An 18117-nucleotide genomic window follows, 5' to 3' on the forward strand; every position below is an offset into this window, starting at 1 on the left:
TGCCCTGCTCGGGTGGGTGTGCAGCCTTGCCCAGAGGAGAGGCCAGCTGTGACAGCTGCCAGCTCCTGCATCCCACCACAATTCAGCGCTGCCCCGGGCCCCCCGTGGCCCTGCAGGGCTGCAGAGTGCCACAGGAGCCACAGCCACCTCTAACACACTGCTTGTAATAGAATTATTTGTCGTGAACCAGGTGTATCAAGGGAATAAAACAGGGGAATAAATCAAGGGAATAAAACAAACTCTGTCTGGCTGTCGGGTGTGTGCTGGGAAGGAGACACCTTTAAACACCCCAGCTCCAACCTAATGTACACAGGGCACAGGGACACTTTGTCTTTACTCTCCCTGAGTGGACCAACCTCACTCCATCCTTTTCTGGCTTTAGTTCCTCCTTCACAGCCCAGTGAGGCAGCCTTAGCACTCAGCCAGAGCAAGGCAGGGTCTGCTCCAAACACCCCAGCCTCCAAAATGACCCTGGAGCTCTCCCTCTTTTCCTGTTGCAGCCCCGCAGCCCTTGAGAACACGCTGGGCCCTGGCATCCCCCTCATCTGGGGCTGTGCCAGCTCTGATTTATGACTGAGTCCAGCTCCAGTGCCCAGGGCTGGGAAAATCCCAGCAGCACCAGCTGGTCTGCGGGTCCCCATCCCTGCAGCCGTGCTCCCTTGTCCCTTCCCAAGGTGTGGGGCTGCAGGGAAGGTTATCCCTGTCCCTGCCCAAAGTGTGGGGCTGCAGAGAAGGTTATCCCTGTCCCTGCCCAAGGTGTGGGGTCTGGCAGGGAAGGTTATCCCTGTCCCTTCCCAAGGTGTGGGGTCTGGCAGGGAAGGTTATCCCTGTCCCTTCCCAAGGTGTGGGGTCTGGCAGGGAAGGTTATCCCTGTCCCTTCCCAAGGTGTGGGGCTGCAGGGAAGGTTATCCCTGTCCCCAGGTGTGGGTCTGGCTGAGGGTGCCTGCAGGGAAGGTTATCCCTGTCCCTTCCCAAGGTGTGGGTCTGGCTGAGGGTGCCTGCAGGGAAGGTTATCCCTGTCCCTTCCCAAAGTGTGGGTCTGGCTGAGGGTGCCTGCAGGGAAGGTTACCCGGACACGTGCTGGGTGGCTCCACTGGAGTGTGAACGGCAGGGCAGTGTTTGCATTCATTACAAACCCATTAAAAACTGGCTGGCTCAGCCCTGGGCAGGACCAGCTCGACGTGCAGCTCCTGGCAGCCTCTGGAGAGAGAAACCACTCCTTGCCTTACGCTGCAGGGGTGCTCAGCAGCCTCAGGTGGACGGGCTTCCCAAAATCTCCCCTCCTGCCTCCCCCAGCCGGAGCCCATGGCAGAGAAGAGCTTCCGCTACGGCTTCATCATCCTGGGCTTCTTCCTGGTGATGCTGGGCATGTTCATCATGAGCATGGAAAAGCCCCAGTACTACATCACCTTCTGTGTCCTGGGTGTGCTGCTGGTGGCCGTGGGCATCACATGGAGCATGTGTCAGTGCTACCCAAAGGTAGGAGCCTTCCTGCTGCTGCTGCTGGGAACTTTGGGGAGATCAAGGGCTGGATTTGGGGGGCTTTGGCTGCTGTGGATGTGCAGCCTCAGTTTCCCCAGGGAAAGCCAGTTACAGCAATCTGGAAAGGGAATTATTTTGGGAGGTTTGTGCCCTGCTGATGCCTGCAGGATGTGCCTCATCTCCTTCACCCCTGAGCCTGGGGCTTTGCTTCAAACAGGCAGCAGGGAACAAACCCAAGGAAATAAATTTGTGTTCATCTCTCCCACGCTGCCCTTCCCTGGGCTCTGGGGCTTGGCAGGCTCCCAGGGCTCCCAAGAAGGGACTGTGGTGGCTGTGGAGGTCGGGGGGGCACTCAGCTGGCAGTCTCCTTGGCAGAGGGCACAGCCGGCAGGAGCGCAGCCACGCGTCCCCGCCCTGGGAAGGGTTCTGGCAGAAAAGGGCTTTTTCCAGGAGAGGGCATCTGCAGGACTGATCTGGGACTGCTGGGTGGCCCATCAACAACCTGGCTGCCCTCCAGAATGTGGGGGAGCCACCTCAGGACCCAGGACCAGCTGGGACCTCTGGAAGCAGCTGTGTTCTCTAGGATTGGGGTGGAGCAGAAAGCAGCTCCCCTCAAAGCTGAGCTCAGCCCCAGCCAGGAGGGACATGTGGCTTTGCCACCGTGCTGGAGGCTCAAGGATGGGACACCCTCGGTGTGGTCCCTGACCACTGACCTCCTGTGTGGGCCTTGGGACTCCCTCTGGGCTTGGGGACACGTGTGAAAGGCACTGAGAGCAGGGCTGTGCTGGACTCATTCATTCCTTACCGATTGCCCTCAAAAGTGCCATTTCCAAGGAAAACGTCCAAATACGGTGGGAAAAGACCCTAAGCCCAGCTGAAGGGACACTCTGGCCCTCTCCCCACTCTGAGGGCCGGGGTCCCTGTGCTGCCCAGCACAGCCCTGGGCTCTGCCTCTCTTTTCCCCCAGATAACGTTTGTCCCTGCGGACCTCGAGGCCGAGCGGTTCCTGGACCACAAACCCACGGTGCTGCCACACAAGGACACAGGGTGGGTCCCACAGCAGGGTGGTGTGTGCCCTGGGGACAGGCTCTGACACGGGGACAGCTGCACCTGGTACAACACAAAATGCCAAGCAGGGATCAGGCTGGGAGAGGCTGAGCCTGAGGGACGCTGGGGGAGGCAGAGCATCACCCAGTGGTGCTCCTGCAGGCATCCCCTGGCTCTGCTGCTGGTGTGGGCAGTGACACGGCCTTGGTGGCCTCTAAAGCCACTCCCTCAGGTGATGGAGCCCTGTGTGCACGTGCCTGAGCATCTCCCAGCTCCATGGGGCCCAGGTTTGCTCAGCACCCTGTTATCCCTTTGCCTGCAGCTTGGTTTCCCCCTGCCCCAAGCCAGAGGCCAGCAGCACCTACGAGAAGAGCCTGCCATCCTACGAGCAGGTCCAGAGGCAGGAGGTGAGCTCGGTGTGCCCAGCCCCAGCCCGGGCACAGCCCCCCCGGCCCCGGAGCTGCTCGCAGCCATCCCTGCAGGCCAGGGCAGAGATCCACCGGGAGCTGCACGGCGCTGCAGAGCCCCTGCAGGAGCTGCCGTCCCGCCGGGAAACAGCAGCAGGAAGCTGGTAGGTGATGCCTGCGGGCCTGGCGTGGCACTGCTGGGATGAGGGGTGAAAATGGGGGGATCAGACCCCCAGTATTGGCGGGAGGGAGAGGATGCTGAGGGGTTTTTGCTGCTGTCACAGCACTGAGCCTCCACACCCTTGGCCCCACTGAATGGTGGGGATGGAGTCTCAAGCCACAAGGATTCTCTGAACCAAATTATTTCCCAGGAGGACGTTTAGATGGCCTTTGGTTGTAATTTGTATTTTGATGATTGCATTTTCGCATTTTGCTTTTATTTCACTTTATCAATATAAACAGCGTCCCTAACAAGAATAACCCCAAAGTTTCTGGTCAGACTTTGATAGAAATGAGATGCACAGCACGTCATCCTCAAACCAGATGCCACATATGATGCCCAAACATTGGTTTGAGAGGTCCCAGAGGGCTCTGCAAGTGATGGGGGTCACTGTTCAGGGCACACGGGCAGCTGCCAAAATGTAGCTACAGCTGGGATGGGTGCATTGTTTTCCCATCCCAGCTGCGGGTTTAGGAAATGGTAGCACAACCATTATTTCAGCCCCTGGGCAGCAGGAACCTGGCAGGCAGGTTTTCCCCAAAAAAGCAGGCACCGAGGGCTGGGATAGGGACAGACATCGCAAGTCCCTCCAGCCAGGGCAGTGGTGATGCTGGGACAGCCGGGGATGGCACCTCCTGCCCAGCCGCGTTTGGTGTTCGGTGTCCCCGCAGCCCGGGGGACGCTCCGCTGGCATCCCTGCTGGAGGAGATGGACACGCCGTCGCTGGAGGGCTCCGTGCCCGGCAGCCCCGCGCCGCAGAGCCGGAGCCTGCCCTGCTCCAACCATGCCGGCCTCCCGGAGCGGGGAGAGCAGCCCCGAGCCCCCCGGAAGGGCCCCGGGAGGGAGGACGATCTCTACTACGGGCTCCAGGAGGAGCCGGATGCTCTGCTCAAGGAGAGCGATGGCCTGTCTGAGCCTGAGAACTGATTTCCTGGGAAGAATGGCCACTTGGACTCACCTCATGGAGGGGATGCACCGGTCGTAGCCTGGGGGAAAGGGGGCTGTCCCCAAAAGTGCAGTGGCCCCAGGATGCTGCCTGTCCCTGTGCTGTGCTGCACCCCTTGTGCACACCCAGCCACTCAAGAGGCTGTGATTTCCCCCAGAGCCAAAGGGGGAACACCCAGCCCCTGAATTCAACAGAATATGGGACAAGGCATCCTTGCCAGAGCCGTTTGGGTGGGCACAGAGAAGCTGGGCTGGGCAGGATCTGGGCTAAGTGCTGTGCTTGGGAAGGGAAAGGATTGGCCTTGCTGTTTGGAACAGGATCAGGTGTAGGTGGGTAAAACCTGCTCAGGGCAGGTGGGTTTTATCAGGCAGAGATGTCCTCAAAGTCTTTTTCCCACTTACCCGAGCTCTGCTGAAATTAAAATTCAATCCAGAATCTCCTGCAGCAGGCAGCCAGGTTGGGAGAGGGGTGATGGAGGGGACAGATCGTGCTGTCCCCTGTCTCCTGCACAAGGACCACTTCCAGCACTCCTGGGGCACAGGGAGGAGGACACAGCTGAGCCAAAGCCCCGGTGATGGCACTTGAGGTGGTGGCTTTGCACAGTCTGCTGGGTCGGTGTCATCAGCTGCAGGTGGCTTTGCAGGCTGGCACCCACCGTCCCCAGACTTCCTGTGAATAAAAAGTGTTTGTCCCAAACCACGTGGGTGGATCTCAGCCTGTTTGTCACCACAACAGGGACAGCACAGGGACTCTCCAAACCTGTCCCCAGCACACAGAGATGGCAGAGCTGCTGGGAGCCACAACCTTTGGCTGCTCAGGACTGCAGGGTGAGGCTGAGCCTCCCCAGAGCCACTGGGTCTGCATCAAAGCATCCAACAGCATGGGGATGCTGTGAGAGTCCCTTGCTCTGTTTTGGGAAAGCTGGGCTGGGTCTGCCTGTGCCTGGCATGGCCCCAGAAGAATTGGGAGCACACATCTGCTGGCAGAGGAGACCTCAGCAAATCCCATAGAATCACAGAACTGAGCTGGAAGGGAGCTAAAAATCCCTGCAGCTCCAACCCCCCAGGTGGAAAAGCGGGGGAAAGCTGTCCCCCAGCAGCCCAGGGGGATGGGGCACAGAGCCCTGCAGGGATGTCCTGTGCTTGGCTGGTACAGTGCAGGCTGTGCAAAGAAAAGGCTGTGCCTGAGGTGTCACAGCCCTGTGACACTGCTGCACCCTTGGCTCACCTTGGTGTCACACCCTGTGACACTGCTGCACCCTGGGCTCACCTTGGTGTCACCAAAGCAGAAGGGCAGGGAGCACTTGGGGTGTTTATGGCCAACAGGAGGGTGGGGAATGAAGGCTGCAGTGTTGGCTAAACACTGGCACGGGGTTGTGAGCTGCTCTCCAGGGGAAGCATTTCCGGATGGATTGCATGGACCCAGCTCCCGCCTGTCCTTCCCAGGCTGGGGGAGCGTGGTGGCTCTGGGAATGCTGTTTGGATGGAGCCACATCTCACTGAGTTTCAGAGGGTGCCCTGGGCAGGGTGTCACTGTGTCACTGCTCCTGTGGAGTGTGGGAATCTGGTGGAGACCCAGAAGCTTTTACCTATAGAAGCACAGAATGTTTGGGCTGGGAAAGGACCTTAAAGATTGTCTTATTCCAAGGGACACCTTCCACCAGACCAGGCTGCTCCAAGGCCTGTCCAACCTGCCCTTGAATGTGTCCAAGGATGGGACATCCACAGCTTCCCTGGGAAAACTGTGCCATCACTTCAGATCCAAAGTCCCTCCCTGCTTTCCTGTAGTCTCTGTGCTGGAAAGGGCTCTAAGGTCTCTCTGGAGCCTTCTCTTCTCCAGGCTGAGCACTCTCCCAGAATTTCCTCACAGAAGAGATTCCTACCTCATGGCTCGGCACTCACTTTCACTTTTGGCAAAAGAAATTTGTTTTTCAGAAGCATTTCTCCCGGCAGAGGCTGGGGAAGGGGCTGACACGGAGCCTGGACCCTCTCCCGCAGCTGGGAGTGCATCCCCCATCCCGGCACAGCATCCTGGAGCCCAGGGACTCGGCTCCCGCGCCGGCCGAGGTTAAACATTGTGGGATCTGGCACATTCCTGCATGGCATTAAGCGCCGCCCGCAGCCCCGGGCCCGGCTCGGCCCGAGCAGGGGGCAGCGCCCGCTGGCCACGCGTGTGACCCGCGGGGATGGGGGCAAATGGACAGGAGGGGCTGGTGGCGGTGGCACTCACGCTGGTCACGCGTGTGACCCGCGGGGATGGGGGCAAATGGACAGGAGGGGCCGGCGGTGGCGCCCACGCGGGACGGGGACGGGGCCCAGCCTTGGTACCCCGCGGGGGGCAGATAACGCCAGCGCACCAGTGGTGTAGTGGTATCATGCAAGATTCCCATTCTTGCGACCCGGGTTCGATTCCCGGCTGGTGCAGGACAGTATCTCCACTATATAGGTGATGTAGCACTGCTATCCTGAAGTTATTACACAGGTGGCGGAAATCCCTCAGGTGCTAACAAAGCATTTCTTTTTGCCGACGGGATGCTCGATCTCTCCCCGCGGAGGGACGGCAGCAGGGATTATAGGAGCCCTTCCCCCTTGTTGAGATTTTCTCTGATGCCTCCTCTGCTCTCTCCTTCCTCCCCACCTTTACACAGACACACTCGCTGTGAGCTCCACAGGGAGCCAGGGCTGAAACAGAGCTCTCCTGCACAAGGTGCAAATTTTGGGCTATTTATGAATAATTTCTCAGTTAAAAAACAAACAAAAAAAAAACCCAAAAAAACCCAAAAAAACCCCAAACAAACAAACAAAAAAAAAAAAAACCAAAAAAAACCACCCCAAAACTTTCTGCAGATACCCACTCCTGGAGTGTGAGAGCTGGGCCAGATCCCTTCCCAGGCTTCCAATATCTCCATGGGTTCCTCAGCACATGGGGATGCACATGAAACTGGGGAATTCTGCCACCCCCTCCCTCCTCTTTGGGCTCCTTCCATCCTTCCCTGGGACACGGATTGTCCCCTGAGTCACAGGCTGTCCCCTGTGCAAAAGGGAAAGGCGGCAGGGAGAAGGAGACTGTCCCCCTTGAGACAGGGTCCCCCTGTGCCCTGCTGTCTCAGAAGCCTCCTGAGGCCCCTGTGGTGCGTTGTGGGACTTTGCAGCACTAAGGAAGCTGAGCCAAAATCAGGAGTGAGGCTTGATCCCATGATCAGTGTCCTGAAGGCTGACCCCTTCCAGTGTCAGCTCTGTGCAGCAGAGGGGTGACAAGCCGGGTCTGGTGTCCCTGCAGTCACACGAACCAGAGTTCAGGCTCTCATTAAAAAAATCAACATTTCCCCTGCAAACTGTTCACATCCATATTAAACACACCCATCCATATAAACCATGCACATCCTTGTAAAACATGCACACCTGTATAAAGCATTAATGCCCATGCAAACCATTAATTATAAAATTATTTTAAAATTAATTATAATTATAAATAATACATGGATAATGATAAATAACATATAATTATAAAACACGTTCATAATTTAAAACATATAGGTGGGTGCAAACCACACACATCCATATAAAACATATATGTGCATACAAACCACACACATAATTATAACATGTACAGCATGTAAAACATAAATTCATACAAACCATACCAAACACACACATCTGTATAAAACGTGTGCATCCATATAAACATTTAACCTCTGAGGAGCTTATAAATAACCAGCCAAAACCACAAATTCCTATTTCCCTGAAGAGCCGGGAGCAGGGACGGGGTTTGCCGAAGGTCACTGGGGATGTGGGGCAGCGTGGGATCGCGATGCTGCGGGAGGGCAGAGGTGGGAAGCGGCGTGGGGACCCGCGGGAAAGCGCCGAAATCATCCCGCAGAAAGGGCATCTGCCATGTGTGACGACTCTGTAAAAAATGCCCAAACAGGATTAGAGGATTTCACGGGAAATTATTCGTGGAGTGAGGCAGTAGGAGGCACATTAAAGCTTTCAGCCCTTTCTCAAAGCAGTCCTTGAGCGGCTGCGCTTTGCTCGCCAGAGCCCCCAGCGATCCGCCGGGACTCGGGGTGAGCAGCGGCCCCATCCGCCCTCTCCCCTCGGCCCCGTTAATGCTTAACCCGCCCGGCGTGCCCGGTGGGGCCGCGGCCGCGGCGGGATCCGCGCTGAGCCCCGGCCAGACCGAGCCGCGCCCGCCGCTGCGCTCCGGGACCCGAGATCCGCGGGTGCGCTCCGGAATCTGAGATCCGCGGGTGCGCTCCGGGACCTGCGCGGGTGCGCTCCGGGACCTGCGCGGGTGCGCTCCGGGATCTCAAATCCGCGGGTGCGCTCCGGGATCTCAAATCCACGGGTGCGCTCCGCGGGTGCGCTCCGGCCCCTCGGCCCCGCTCCAGCTCCCCGGCCCCGCTCCAGCCCTTCCACCGCGCAGCGGCCCCTCGGTCCCGCGGGTGCGCTCCGGCCCCTCGGCGGTCGCGCAGGGGCTCCCCGCCAGTGCCACCCCCGGCCCCGAGGGTCCCGGCGTCTCCCGTCTGCCCGTGGGGTGCGGGATGTCCCCGCGGGGGCTGGAGCTGGCGCTGGTGCTGGCGCTGGCGGAGCTGGGTCTGGCCCTGCGGGCGGCCGAGCAAGGGGAAGCCGCCGTCGGGGCCGCCCCTCCGGGACCCGCTGCTTTCCATCGCGCCGCCAAGGTGAGGAGCGTGGGGAGGGGGCACAGCCACGCTCCTGTGTGTGTGTCTGTGTGTCTGTGTGTCCCGAACCCCATCCCGGTGTCCCCGCAGGCGTCGTGGCGGCTGCCCGGGCGCTACGTGGTGATGCTGCGGGCGGGCAGCGAGGCCGAGCTGCGAGGCACGGCCCGGCGGCTGCAGGCCCGGGCGGCTCGGCGGGGACACCTGGCCGAGCTGCTGCACCTCTTCCACCTCCTGCCCGCGTTTCTGGTGAGGATGAGCAGCGACGTCCTGGACACGGTAGGACAGGGTGGTGGCAGGGGACAGCAGCTGCACTGGGCGCCGGTGGCGGTGGCAGCCCCAGCGTTGGGGGCAAACAGGAGTTTTCTGTCCTCCCCGCAGGCGCTGAAGCTGCCGCACGTGAAGTACATTGAGGAGGATGCCTACGTCTTTGCCCAGAGCATTCCCTGGAACCTGGGCAGGATCCTGCGGCCACAGCCCAGCTCGGGCTCCTACAGCCCTCCCAGTAAGCGCTGGGGTGTGTGAGGGGGGCTTTGAGGGAGAGTCAGATCCCCTCTCCTTGAGGGATGGGAATATTCCTCTGCCCCATGGTGCTGCGGGTCTGGAGATGCATTTTGGGAGCAGCCCAGGTGGCCTGGGCTGGCCGTGATGGAGGTTGCCCTTCTCCCCTGCTGCATCCCTGGCAGATAAAGGTGACCTGGCCGAGATTTACCTGCTGGACAGCAGCGTGCAGAGCAGCCACAGGGAGATCGAGGGCAGGGTGACTGTGACTGGCTTCGAGAGCATCCCCGAGGAGGATGGCACCCACTTCCACAGGCAGGTGAGTCCTGAGCTGCCACGTGCTGCCAGAGCACCTCCCTGCATCCACCAAATCCTGGCTGGGCTTGTGAGGCTTTCCAGGACAAGGGAGACACCTGGCCTGGACCAAAATGCTGGGCAGGATGGGCAACAGGAGCTGTGGTCCTGGGGGATATTGGGACCCTCAAGGTGGTGTGTTTGGAGATACGGCTGAGTCGGGCAGGGCTTCTCTCTAGGAAAGTGTTCTAGGGTAGCACGGGTGTGTGCCGGGTAAGAGAGAATGGGGGGCACGCTGTGGGATTGCAAACCTGCTTTGCTGCAATGGGCACGGAGCTGCGGTGCCCGTGCCAGGCCGGGCAGTGTGACAGCCACGGGACCCACGTGGCCGCGGTGCTGAGCGGGCGCGACGCCGGCGTGGCCAGGGGCGCCAACATCCGCAGCCTCCGGGTGCTGAACTGCCAGGGGAAAGGCACCGTCAGCGGCACCCTCATGGGTGAGTGACCCCGTGCCCCGAGGGGAGCAGGATCCCTCCCGGAGCTCCCTGCGATGGTGTTGATGGTGTTTTACCGCTCGCAGCGCTGGAGTCCATCGGGAGGGCGCTGGAGGCTCGGCCGCGGGTGGTGCTGCTGCCGCTGGCCGGAGCGCTGAGCCCCGCGCTGAACGCGGGCTGCCGGCGGCTGGCACGGACCGGAGCGGTCATGGTGGCGGCTGCCGGCAACTACAAGGACGATGCCTGCCTCTATTCGCCTGCATCCGAGCCGGAGGTACGGCTGTGGGGGACCCTGAGGCTGGGGTGCCACCTCATCCCTGCGGGTCATGCCCCGGGTCACCGGGCTGGGGCTGGGCGCGCCACCCCTCCCGTGCTGTCACTGCCAGGTCATCACGGTGGGTGCCACCGACAGCCAGGACCGGCCTGCCTCCATCGGCACCCTGGGCACCAACTTTGGCCGCTGCGTGGACCTGTTTGCCCCTGGGGACGACATCGTCGGCGCCTCCAGCGACTGCAGCACGTGTTTCACGGCGCGGAGCGGCACCTCGCAGGCGGCCGCGCATGTGGCAGGCGAGCTGTGCCCCGAGGGGCAGGGAGGGCTGGTGCTGGCACAGGGCTCCGGGCATGCCCGGGCTGGGGGCATCTTTGTGCTCCCTGTCTCACGGGGCTGGTGTGTCTCGTTCGGGCGCTGCAGCCTGAGCAGCGCTCCCGAGGGGCTGCAGAGATGCCTCTGCCGTGTCTCTGGAGCCCTGCCGCCCACGGGAGCGCCGCGTAGGCGGCTCTGTCCCCTCCGGTTGTCACCGCGGCCTCCCGGGCTCTTGCAGGCATCGCGGCCGTGCTGCTCAGCGCCGAGCCCCGGCTGAGCCGGGCCGAGCTCCGCCAGCGCCTCCTGCGCTTCTCCACCAAGGGCGCCGTGGACACGGCCTGGATCCCGCAGGAGCAGCGCCTGCAGACGCCCAACAGCGTGGCGGGGCTGCCCGCACGGCTGGCGGCTGGTGAGGAGCTCGCTGCCCGCTGGGTGCTCGCACAGCTCTGCCCTAAGCAGGAAAGAGGTGCCGGGGTGAAAGCAGGGCAGGGAATGTCCCCCGAGCTGAGCCTGGCAGAGCTGGGGTGGAAGCACGGCAGGGAATGTCCCCCGAGCTGTGCGGGGACGGCTGAGCCTGGCTGCAGCCGCTGGCAGGGATGGGCGAGATGGAGCCTGGTCGGTGCCGTGGGCGCTGGGTGACACTGTGGGTGACACTTTGGGTGTGTGGGTGACACTGAGGGTGTGTGGGTGACACTGAGGGTGTCACTGCGGGTGTCCCCTGCCGCTGACGCCCCGGCCCCGTTGCAGAGGAGCAGCGGCTGCTCTGCCGCTCCGTGTGGTCGGCGCGCTCGGGGCTCTCCCGGCGCTCCAGGGCCGTGGCTCGCTGTGCCAGCACCGAGGAGATGCTCAGCTGCTCAAGCTTCTCCCGCAGCGGCGGCCGGCTGGGGGAGCACATGGAGGTGAGCAGAGCAGAGCGGAGCTGCTGCCCTGGAGGCCCGCTGGGCTCCGAGGGGTGTCCCCGGCCCCCGAGGTGACACTGTGTGCCCCATGCACAGGACAAGCACGGGCAGAGGCAGTGCGTGGCCCACAGCGGGGGCCAGGGCGTTTATGCCATCGCCAGGTGCTGCACATGGCCCAGGGCCGGGTGCCGGATCAAGGCCGGATCCCCGGGGGCCGAGGGGGCCCAGTGCTCCCCAGGAGAACACGTGCTGACCGGTAACACCCAACACACAGGCTTAGACCTTTGGGCATGATGGACAAAGGTGTTTCTACCAGAAACGCTCTGGGATTTGGGTAAAAGGGAGGGTGTGGTTGCTGGGGTGGCAGGGAAGGGGTGCATGTGCTGTGTGCATGGAGGGGGGAAGGTTCAGGGCTCTCTGGGGACATCCTTGGCACCACTGTGTGTGCTGGGATGCTGCCATGGCTGCCCTGTGCCCATATCCCCTCTCCCCCGGGCAGGGTGCAGTTTCCACTCCCCATCCGTGGTGCTGGGTGCTGGTGGCAGGCCCGAGGAGGGGCTGGGGAGGGGCCCCAGCCGCTGTGCCAGCAGGACAGGGGCAGTGGCACACGCCCTCTGCTGCCCCAGTGCCAGCCTCAAGTGCCGGCTGCAGGAGCGCACGGCCCTGGAACACGAGGACAAGGTAGGGATGGGCCATGCTCCTCTGCCATGCTGCTGTGTCTGCATGTTCCTCTGCCACCCTGGTGGCTTTTGGGTGTGGCTGTCCCAACCCCAGCCCTCACTGCTGTCCCCAGCTGTGATGGGACGGGTGGCAGCAGTCACGTCACCCTGAGCTGTGGGGCCATCGGGATGGGCATCCCTGTGCTGACCCCTGGATGGTGACCTCTGCTCCCCATTAGGTGACAGTGTCCTGTGAGGATGGCTGGACACTGACAGGCTGTAGCACCCTGTCCCAGAGCTCCGTGGGAGCCCACACTGAGGACAATTCCTGCGTGGCCACCGCTGGCCCTGGCAGCAGCTCGGCCGTGGCCGTGGCCATCTGCTGCCGGAGCCGGCAGTAGGGGCCGAGCTGGAGGGGAGGCTCCTGGGGCACAGCAGGGATGGAGGCCTTGCTGGACCTGTGTGTCCCTGGCTCGGTGCCTTTCCAGGGTTTCCAGAACAATCCATGCTCTGACATGCAGCTGATCCGAACTCGTCTCCCCCTTGCACACAGCGGGGTCAGGATCCAGGGCCAGCATCCAGGGTGGCTCTGCAAGAGCTCTCCAAGCATCCCCCATGCAGCTGGAGCCCTCTCCCATCACTGGACTCATCCCAGAATCCTTTCCCTGCCTATAAACACCTTGACAGAACAAGCCATGGTGTTGTCACCCAACATAGAAAAAATCCACCGCTTTTTAAAGAAGAAAGTGTTGTGAGGATCACTCCTTCCTTTCCTGCTTAGTTGCTCATTAGTTGTCAGCTAATGCTACTTAGCACCTGGAAAATCTTAGTTTAGCCATTTTGGGGCAGTTTTATAATTGCCTAATCGTATTCCTAGGAGATTTCTTTACTTTTGAGTCAAGTGTAAGGGCTTTAGTTTAAACAGCCTGCTTGGTTAATTAGATTTTTATCTGCATTGCTACAGTCAGCTACTGCTTCATTAGTGCTTTTTTTGTTGTTGAGTCAAAGTTAATGATCTGCTGGTGTTATGTGTTAACAGTTTCAGGTCTTCCCAAGACACATAGGACCGTAGGAAGCTGCAATTCCTTTAAAAAACCCCAGAATGAAGAAAATCTTTCATAGCACCTTAGTTTTTACATTTGTACCTTAAATATTTACTTGGAGTTTTATAAACGAGCATTTTATAAATGTCCTTTTAAAATAAAATTCATAGACCTGTGCTCTTGTGGTCTTTTGTCTGGCTTCATAGACATCCCCCTGGGGAGCTGGTCTGGAAGAGGGAAGGGGGACCCATCCAGCAGGGATTCTGCTTTGTGAGCAGCCTCATGTGAGATCTGATCCCTGCCTGGGGCCCAAGGTGCTCCTGGATGGCAGCTGGCACCTTTGGAAGCTGGCACAGACAGCCTTGCCCACGGCTGCGCTGTGCTCTGCCACTGTGTTGTCCCCACACTCACAAGACCAGGAGTTTGTTTTAACAACAGTGGTGCGGGGGAAACAGTTCCAGTTATGGAAACAAACATGGGCCAGCTTTGGGAATGTGCCCTTGAACTTGGGTTGCTGCTGTTCCTTCACTCGGGAAGGGCTGGAGCCCCAGGAAGGAGACAAAGCTTGGCTCAGAGCAGGGAAAGGCTGAGAAGCACCAGCAGCCACCAAAGCTGGGTCGCGCTTCTCTCTCAGTGCTCAGCAGCCTCCTGCTACTACAATATGTAATTTTTGTGGTGTTATCTGAGGATAGATGAAAAACCCCCACAGTTTGATGCCACAAGCTCCAGGTTAACCTGTCAGACTTGGCTGGGTTGGGTGTTTTTCCCCACCCAAAAGCCCCCAGCAGCTCTGTTACTCTGGCTTTAATTGGCAAGAGAAGACACACCCAGCACAAAATACCACTTTGAAAGGTTGAAACTAATTCTTACTTGTTAACTGAAGCTGGCAAAAGCCCAACCCTAATCCAAACATGTAATTATATAACATGGACATAATTACAGCCCACAATTTCATTCAGCTGGAACCTGAATTTTGCACAAAGAGGCAGAAAAGAAAAAGGGATGTCAGCCTGAGAGCTCCTGGACAGCTCTGACACCGAGGGTGATTTCTCAGCAGGCTCCTTGGGCTGTCACCTCTCAAAACACACACCAGGATTTCAGCTCTGCTGCCTGCCCTGCGAGAGGGGAGGATCCAGCACAAGGTGTGAGCATGTTCCACGCCTGATAAGCCAGACAGAGCTTCCCCAGCTCAGCTCAAGCCTTCATAAGCCTGGTGGAAGGAAACAATATTAAAAGATTAGCCCTTGCTTTGTGCCTTGTACGTGGGTAGGTGGAAAAGCCTCTCGCAGTCAGGAGAGCAGGGCTGATCCCAGGGGTGCTGATCCCAGTCCTGGCAGCGCTTTGCAATGCCCAGCCCGTGCTCCCAGGACCACCACGGGAGAGCAGAGCCTGGGTCAGGCTGCAAAAGTGGAAGTCCTTGTCCTTAGAGCAGGGGGCAAAGGCAGAGGGGGGGATGGCAGCCCTGGCTGCAGCTCCTGGTTCCCAAATAAGCGAGTAATGGAACAGCAGCTGTGTGTGCACCCCTCTGGCCCTTGCCCCCGTGGGCAGGATGAATTCACACCCAGCTCACCCACAAATCTCAGATCTGACACACAAAATCCGCTCTAATCCGCCACCGTGAGCGTGGCCAGGGTAAATCACTCTGCTGAGGGCAGGAGAAGCTGCTCAGAGGTGCAGATGTGACAGAGCCCCAGCACACCCTGTGGCATAAGGATATACAGCAGGGCAGCTCCAGGGCCACGCAGCCGCTTCCAGTGACTCTGGACAGGAGCCAAAGCAGCAATCAGGGCACCCTCGAGGAGCTCAGCATCTGCAGGGCTGGCCCAGGCAGGTTCGGGGTAAGAGGATCAACAAGACAAGAGTGTAGCAGAGTGTGCACAGGCTAAAGATTACACTAGTTTTCTGTGAAAGGAATAACTTTATTCCATTGACCAGGAATCCCAAGACTGTTCATCAAGACTGCCTATTTTTCCAGTGCCAAATATCTATGCATTAATTGGACAATATCTCCCCGAGCGCTCACAGGCAGGCTGTGGCTGCTCCTCACTGAACATTTTGTAAGCTGTATAAAAACATTTTCATCCAAAAAGATTGGCAGTAAAAATTACAACATATAAATGCATCACAATTTACACAAAAACTAGTTTGGTTTTTTTTTTTTTCTTTTTTGTTGAACTCTATTTTCCAAAAAATAATCTTCAGCAGGTTCGAATGACAGCAGCTGGAAACAAAAATAAGTGACCAAGTATCATCTTATTGCAAATTATAACCACTGACTTTGTACAAGCGTGAGCAGAAGGGTGAAAAAGTTTGTATTGGTTTCAAGTAGACAGTGGTGATGAGCCATCCTGATGCAATTCCCACCAAGGCTTCCCTGGGCCTGCAGCTAGCGAGGATGTTGTTTCCATAGGAAATAACAGGAACCTGAAGTGACAAGTGGTGCCAACCCATGGGAACATGACCAGCTTCTCCCATCACCGCTGTCTACTGACTCCTTGGGAAGATTCATGGCCCATTACCAACGCATTTGGGGGTGGGGGAAGGAAGGAAGGAAGGGGGGGGTGTCTGTAAGAAATGATTAGTTCCAAATTAATTTTAAACGCGTCACGTTTAAAATGTCCCAGCACATCATCAGAAACATTTACAAAATGCTAACTCTGCCCTGTGTCTGTGAAGACAGTGCTGTGCCCCCCTGCAATCCATCCTACCCCACAATAAGTTACAAAGCTGTACAGCTGACATCACGTCCCGTGGTTCCTTCCAACAGTGAAATGACTGGTTACTTTCAATATTAGTGCACAACAGTGAAAAGCTGTCTGCTGCTCTGTGTTTTGGCAGCAGCCTGTGAAAAGAAACAAAAAAAAAAAGGCACTTTTTGGCTGGTTGTGCCTTTAACTTGGCAAATTTGTCTATTCTGGAGGTACCCAGGCACTCCTTAAGATGTCCCCCGTTTCTGTGCATGTTTGTTTATATAATTTTTTTAAAGTAAGGCAGAATCCATAAATAAAGGCAAAAAGCAGTGCAGAAAATGTGACAAACACAAAATGTACAAAAGATGAAGTTAGTTGGCACAAAAGAAGCTTGAATCCAGAGCCAGAAATCACTGAACTGCACTTGACATAGAAAACAAAACTGTGCTCAAATCATCCCAACTGGTTTCCAGTTATTTGTGAGCAAATTAAAAGAGCTGTGATGTTTTAAACGTTGCCTGGTCAAGTGAAAATGCAAACAAAGCCAATTCTTTCTTTCCCCGTGTTAAAATTGCTCTAAAATCCGCACAACAGTGTTCCCAGCTCACTCAAGGAATTATTCATCATATACAACCAATACCAACTTTCTCAGTTATTTCAAAGCATAAGCAAGTGATTGCAGATCCATGACTGAGACTACATTTTATTCAATATGTCTCCAAAGGTTAAAAAAATTTAATGAGTAAAACTGCAACAGAATTCCTTCTTAAAGTGCTTTTTTTCTTTTAAACTACTCATTAACTTTTTCATTTTTTTTTCCTTTTTAATTCACCAACATCCTTGAATAATAAATGCTTGCATACCTAGAGAACAAAGCTTTTCTTTTACTGCCCTTTCCAGCTGTCTGAAGGGTTTTTGGAAGGGTACTGGGAAAGATGACTCATTCCAGAGCTCCTTTACCAAATCATTCCATAAGGAATCACTCTTCTTACAGAGCAATCCTGCTGATCTTTCTCATCCAAGAGCTTTACAAATTAGCAGGGAGACATATTAAATACAGAAGTCCTTATGTAAACCCATTCTTTAACTAATATTTTACAATGAAATGTAAGTCATCACACATCTTTACAGAAATTTGAATATTCCTATTCAATATTATCAGAAAGATTAAAAATTTGCCCTCCATACATAAGGGCAGTCTGTTTCTTTTTTTTTTTTCCTGTATAAAAACCAAAAGAATTTTTTTTTTTTGCAGCATCACAGAAAAGCAACAGTTTTACATTCACTCATTTAATGTTCACATAAAAATTCAACCACTAGCGTTTGTGTATTTGATAAAATCTTCTTGACAAACTTGGTTTCGGTGTTTTGGACTGTCACAAGCTACTGCAGGTGAAGATGCAGTTTTCTAGAGCATTTGTTGATCTGAAGCCTTTGTGGCTATAAAAATGCTTTTATCTTGCAGGGAAACAACCTCCTCCAGCATCTCCTCTGGTCCTGTGAAGCCACTGCTCCCCCAGATTCCCAATGGCATCAGCAACACGACTCCAGTTCCAGCAGGGACCAGGCATTGAATGTTTGAGCTGGTTCTTGTGTTCACAGGGATCTCCTCTAAGGGTCAACGTCATCAAGGTCACTTTTAGGCTCCCCAATCATCATAGGAGACTCTGAGCCCTTTCAAACACACAGGGGACAGGGAGAGAAGGACACAGTCACTTTTGTAAATGCACAGTTGTTCACAGTATGGTCAGTGACGGTTCTGACCTGACCCCAAGGCACCAGCTGCCCCACAGAGGCACACACCAGGGGTGTAAGGGGGTAAATCTGCCCTCATTTTACCTGCTGCAGGTGCCTCTCTCCATTCTCATTGGCAGGGCTGCTTTCTGACCCATTGCTGCTTCCAGACTGATCCTTCTCATTCAGCAGGGCTGTGGCATAGGCCAGAGTGTCCTGAGTTGCAAACAGTCCAAGAGAGTGTCAGGGAGTATGGTGATCGCTTCATTTCACATTTTTAAATAATTTTATTGTCTTATTATTATTGTTTTAAAATAATAATAGCTACTGTAGTGAGACAGCCAAGTCACAACAGCTGGGTGGTGAGACAGCCAAGTTACCACTAATGAGTGAATACTCATTACTGAATATTCACTAATACCACTCAAGGGTTAATTT

At 56.6% G+C, this 18117-nt stretch overlaps 3 protein-coding genes and 1 non-coding gene across 9 annotated transcripts in view; 3 read left to right on the forward strand and 1 right to left on the reverse strand.

The window, feature by feature from the left end:
• Window positions 1-1305: 1305 nt before the first annotated feature.
• Window positions 1306-4083, forward strand: BSND (barttin CLCNK type accessory subunit beta). Its single transcript, XM_071435634.1, has 4 exons — window positions 1306-1479; window positions 2450-2529; window positions 2852-3100; window positions 3828-4083. The coding sequence occupies exons 1-4, from the start codon at window positions 1306-1308 to the stop codon at window positions 4081-4083; spliced, it is 759 nt and encodes a 252-aa protein (XP_071291735.1).
• Window positions 4084-6454: 2371 nt separating this feature from the next.
• TRNAG-CCC (transfer RNA glycine (anticodon CCC)) lies at window positions 6455-6525 on the forward strand. Its single transcript has one exon. It is a non-coding gene; the product is annotated as a tRNA-Gly (tRNA).
• A 1553-nt stretch (window positions 6526-8078) lies between these two features.
• Window positions 8079-13431, forward strand: PCSK9 (proprotein convertase subtilisin/kexin type 9). Of its 3 annotated transcripts, XR_011680659.1 has the most exons (13): window positions 8108-8783; window positions 8874-9059; window positions 9162-9285; window positions 9467-9600; window positions 9930-10071; window positions 10155-10342; window positions 10455-10638; window positions 10893-11063; window positions 11402-11553; window positions 11650-11809; window positions 12053-12234; window positions 12452-12963; window positions 13252-13431. XR_011680659.1 is itself a non-coding variant. In XM_071436811.1 (12 exons), the coding sequence occupies exons 2-12, from the start codon at window positions 8907-8909 to the stop codon at window positions 12611-12613; spliced, it is 1752 nt and encodes a 583-aa protein (XP_071292912.1). In that variant the 5' UTR covers window positions 8079-8168; window positions 8874-8906; the 3' UTR covers window positions 12614-13431. The 3 variants fall into 3 exon arrangements, 2 of the variants coding, with proteins under 2 accessions (XP_071292912.1, XP_071292911.1); XM_071436811.1 differs by having other exon boundaries at window positions 8079-8168; window positions 12452-13431; XM_071436810.1 differs by having other exon boundaries at window positions 12452-13431.
• A 1722-nt stretch (window positions 13432-15153) lies between these two features.
• USP24 (ubiquitin specific peptidase 24) overlaps window positions 15154-18117 on the reverse strand; it is a 62021-nt gene continuing 59057 nt past the window's right edge. For all 4 annotated transcript variants that reach the window (XM_071436816.1, XM_071436815.1, XM_071436814.1 and 1 more), the window contains exons 66-67: window positions 17785-17895; window positions 15154-17619 (exon numbers count right to left, since the gene is read on the reverse strand). In XM_071436816.1, coding sequence (XP_071292917.1) covers window positions 17557-17619; window positions 17785-17895 — 174 coding nt within the window. In that variant the 3' untranslated portion in view covers window positions 15154-17556. The remainder of the gene's footprint in view (window positions 17620-17784; window positions 17896-18117) is intronic.

This window comes from Agelaius tricolor, unplaced genomic scaffold (genome assembly GCF_023055355.1).
Source record: "Agelaius tricolor isolate 1412-34295 unplaced genomic scaffold, bAgeTri1.0.p SCAF_11, whole genome shotgun sequence".
Taxonomy (NCBI): domain Eukaryota; kingdom Metazoa; phylum Chordata; class Aves; order Passeriformes; family Icteridae; genus Agelaius; species Agelaius tricolor.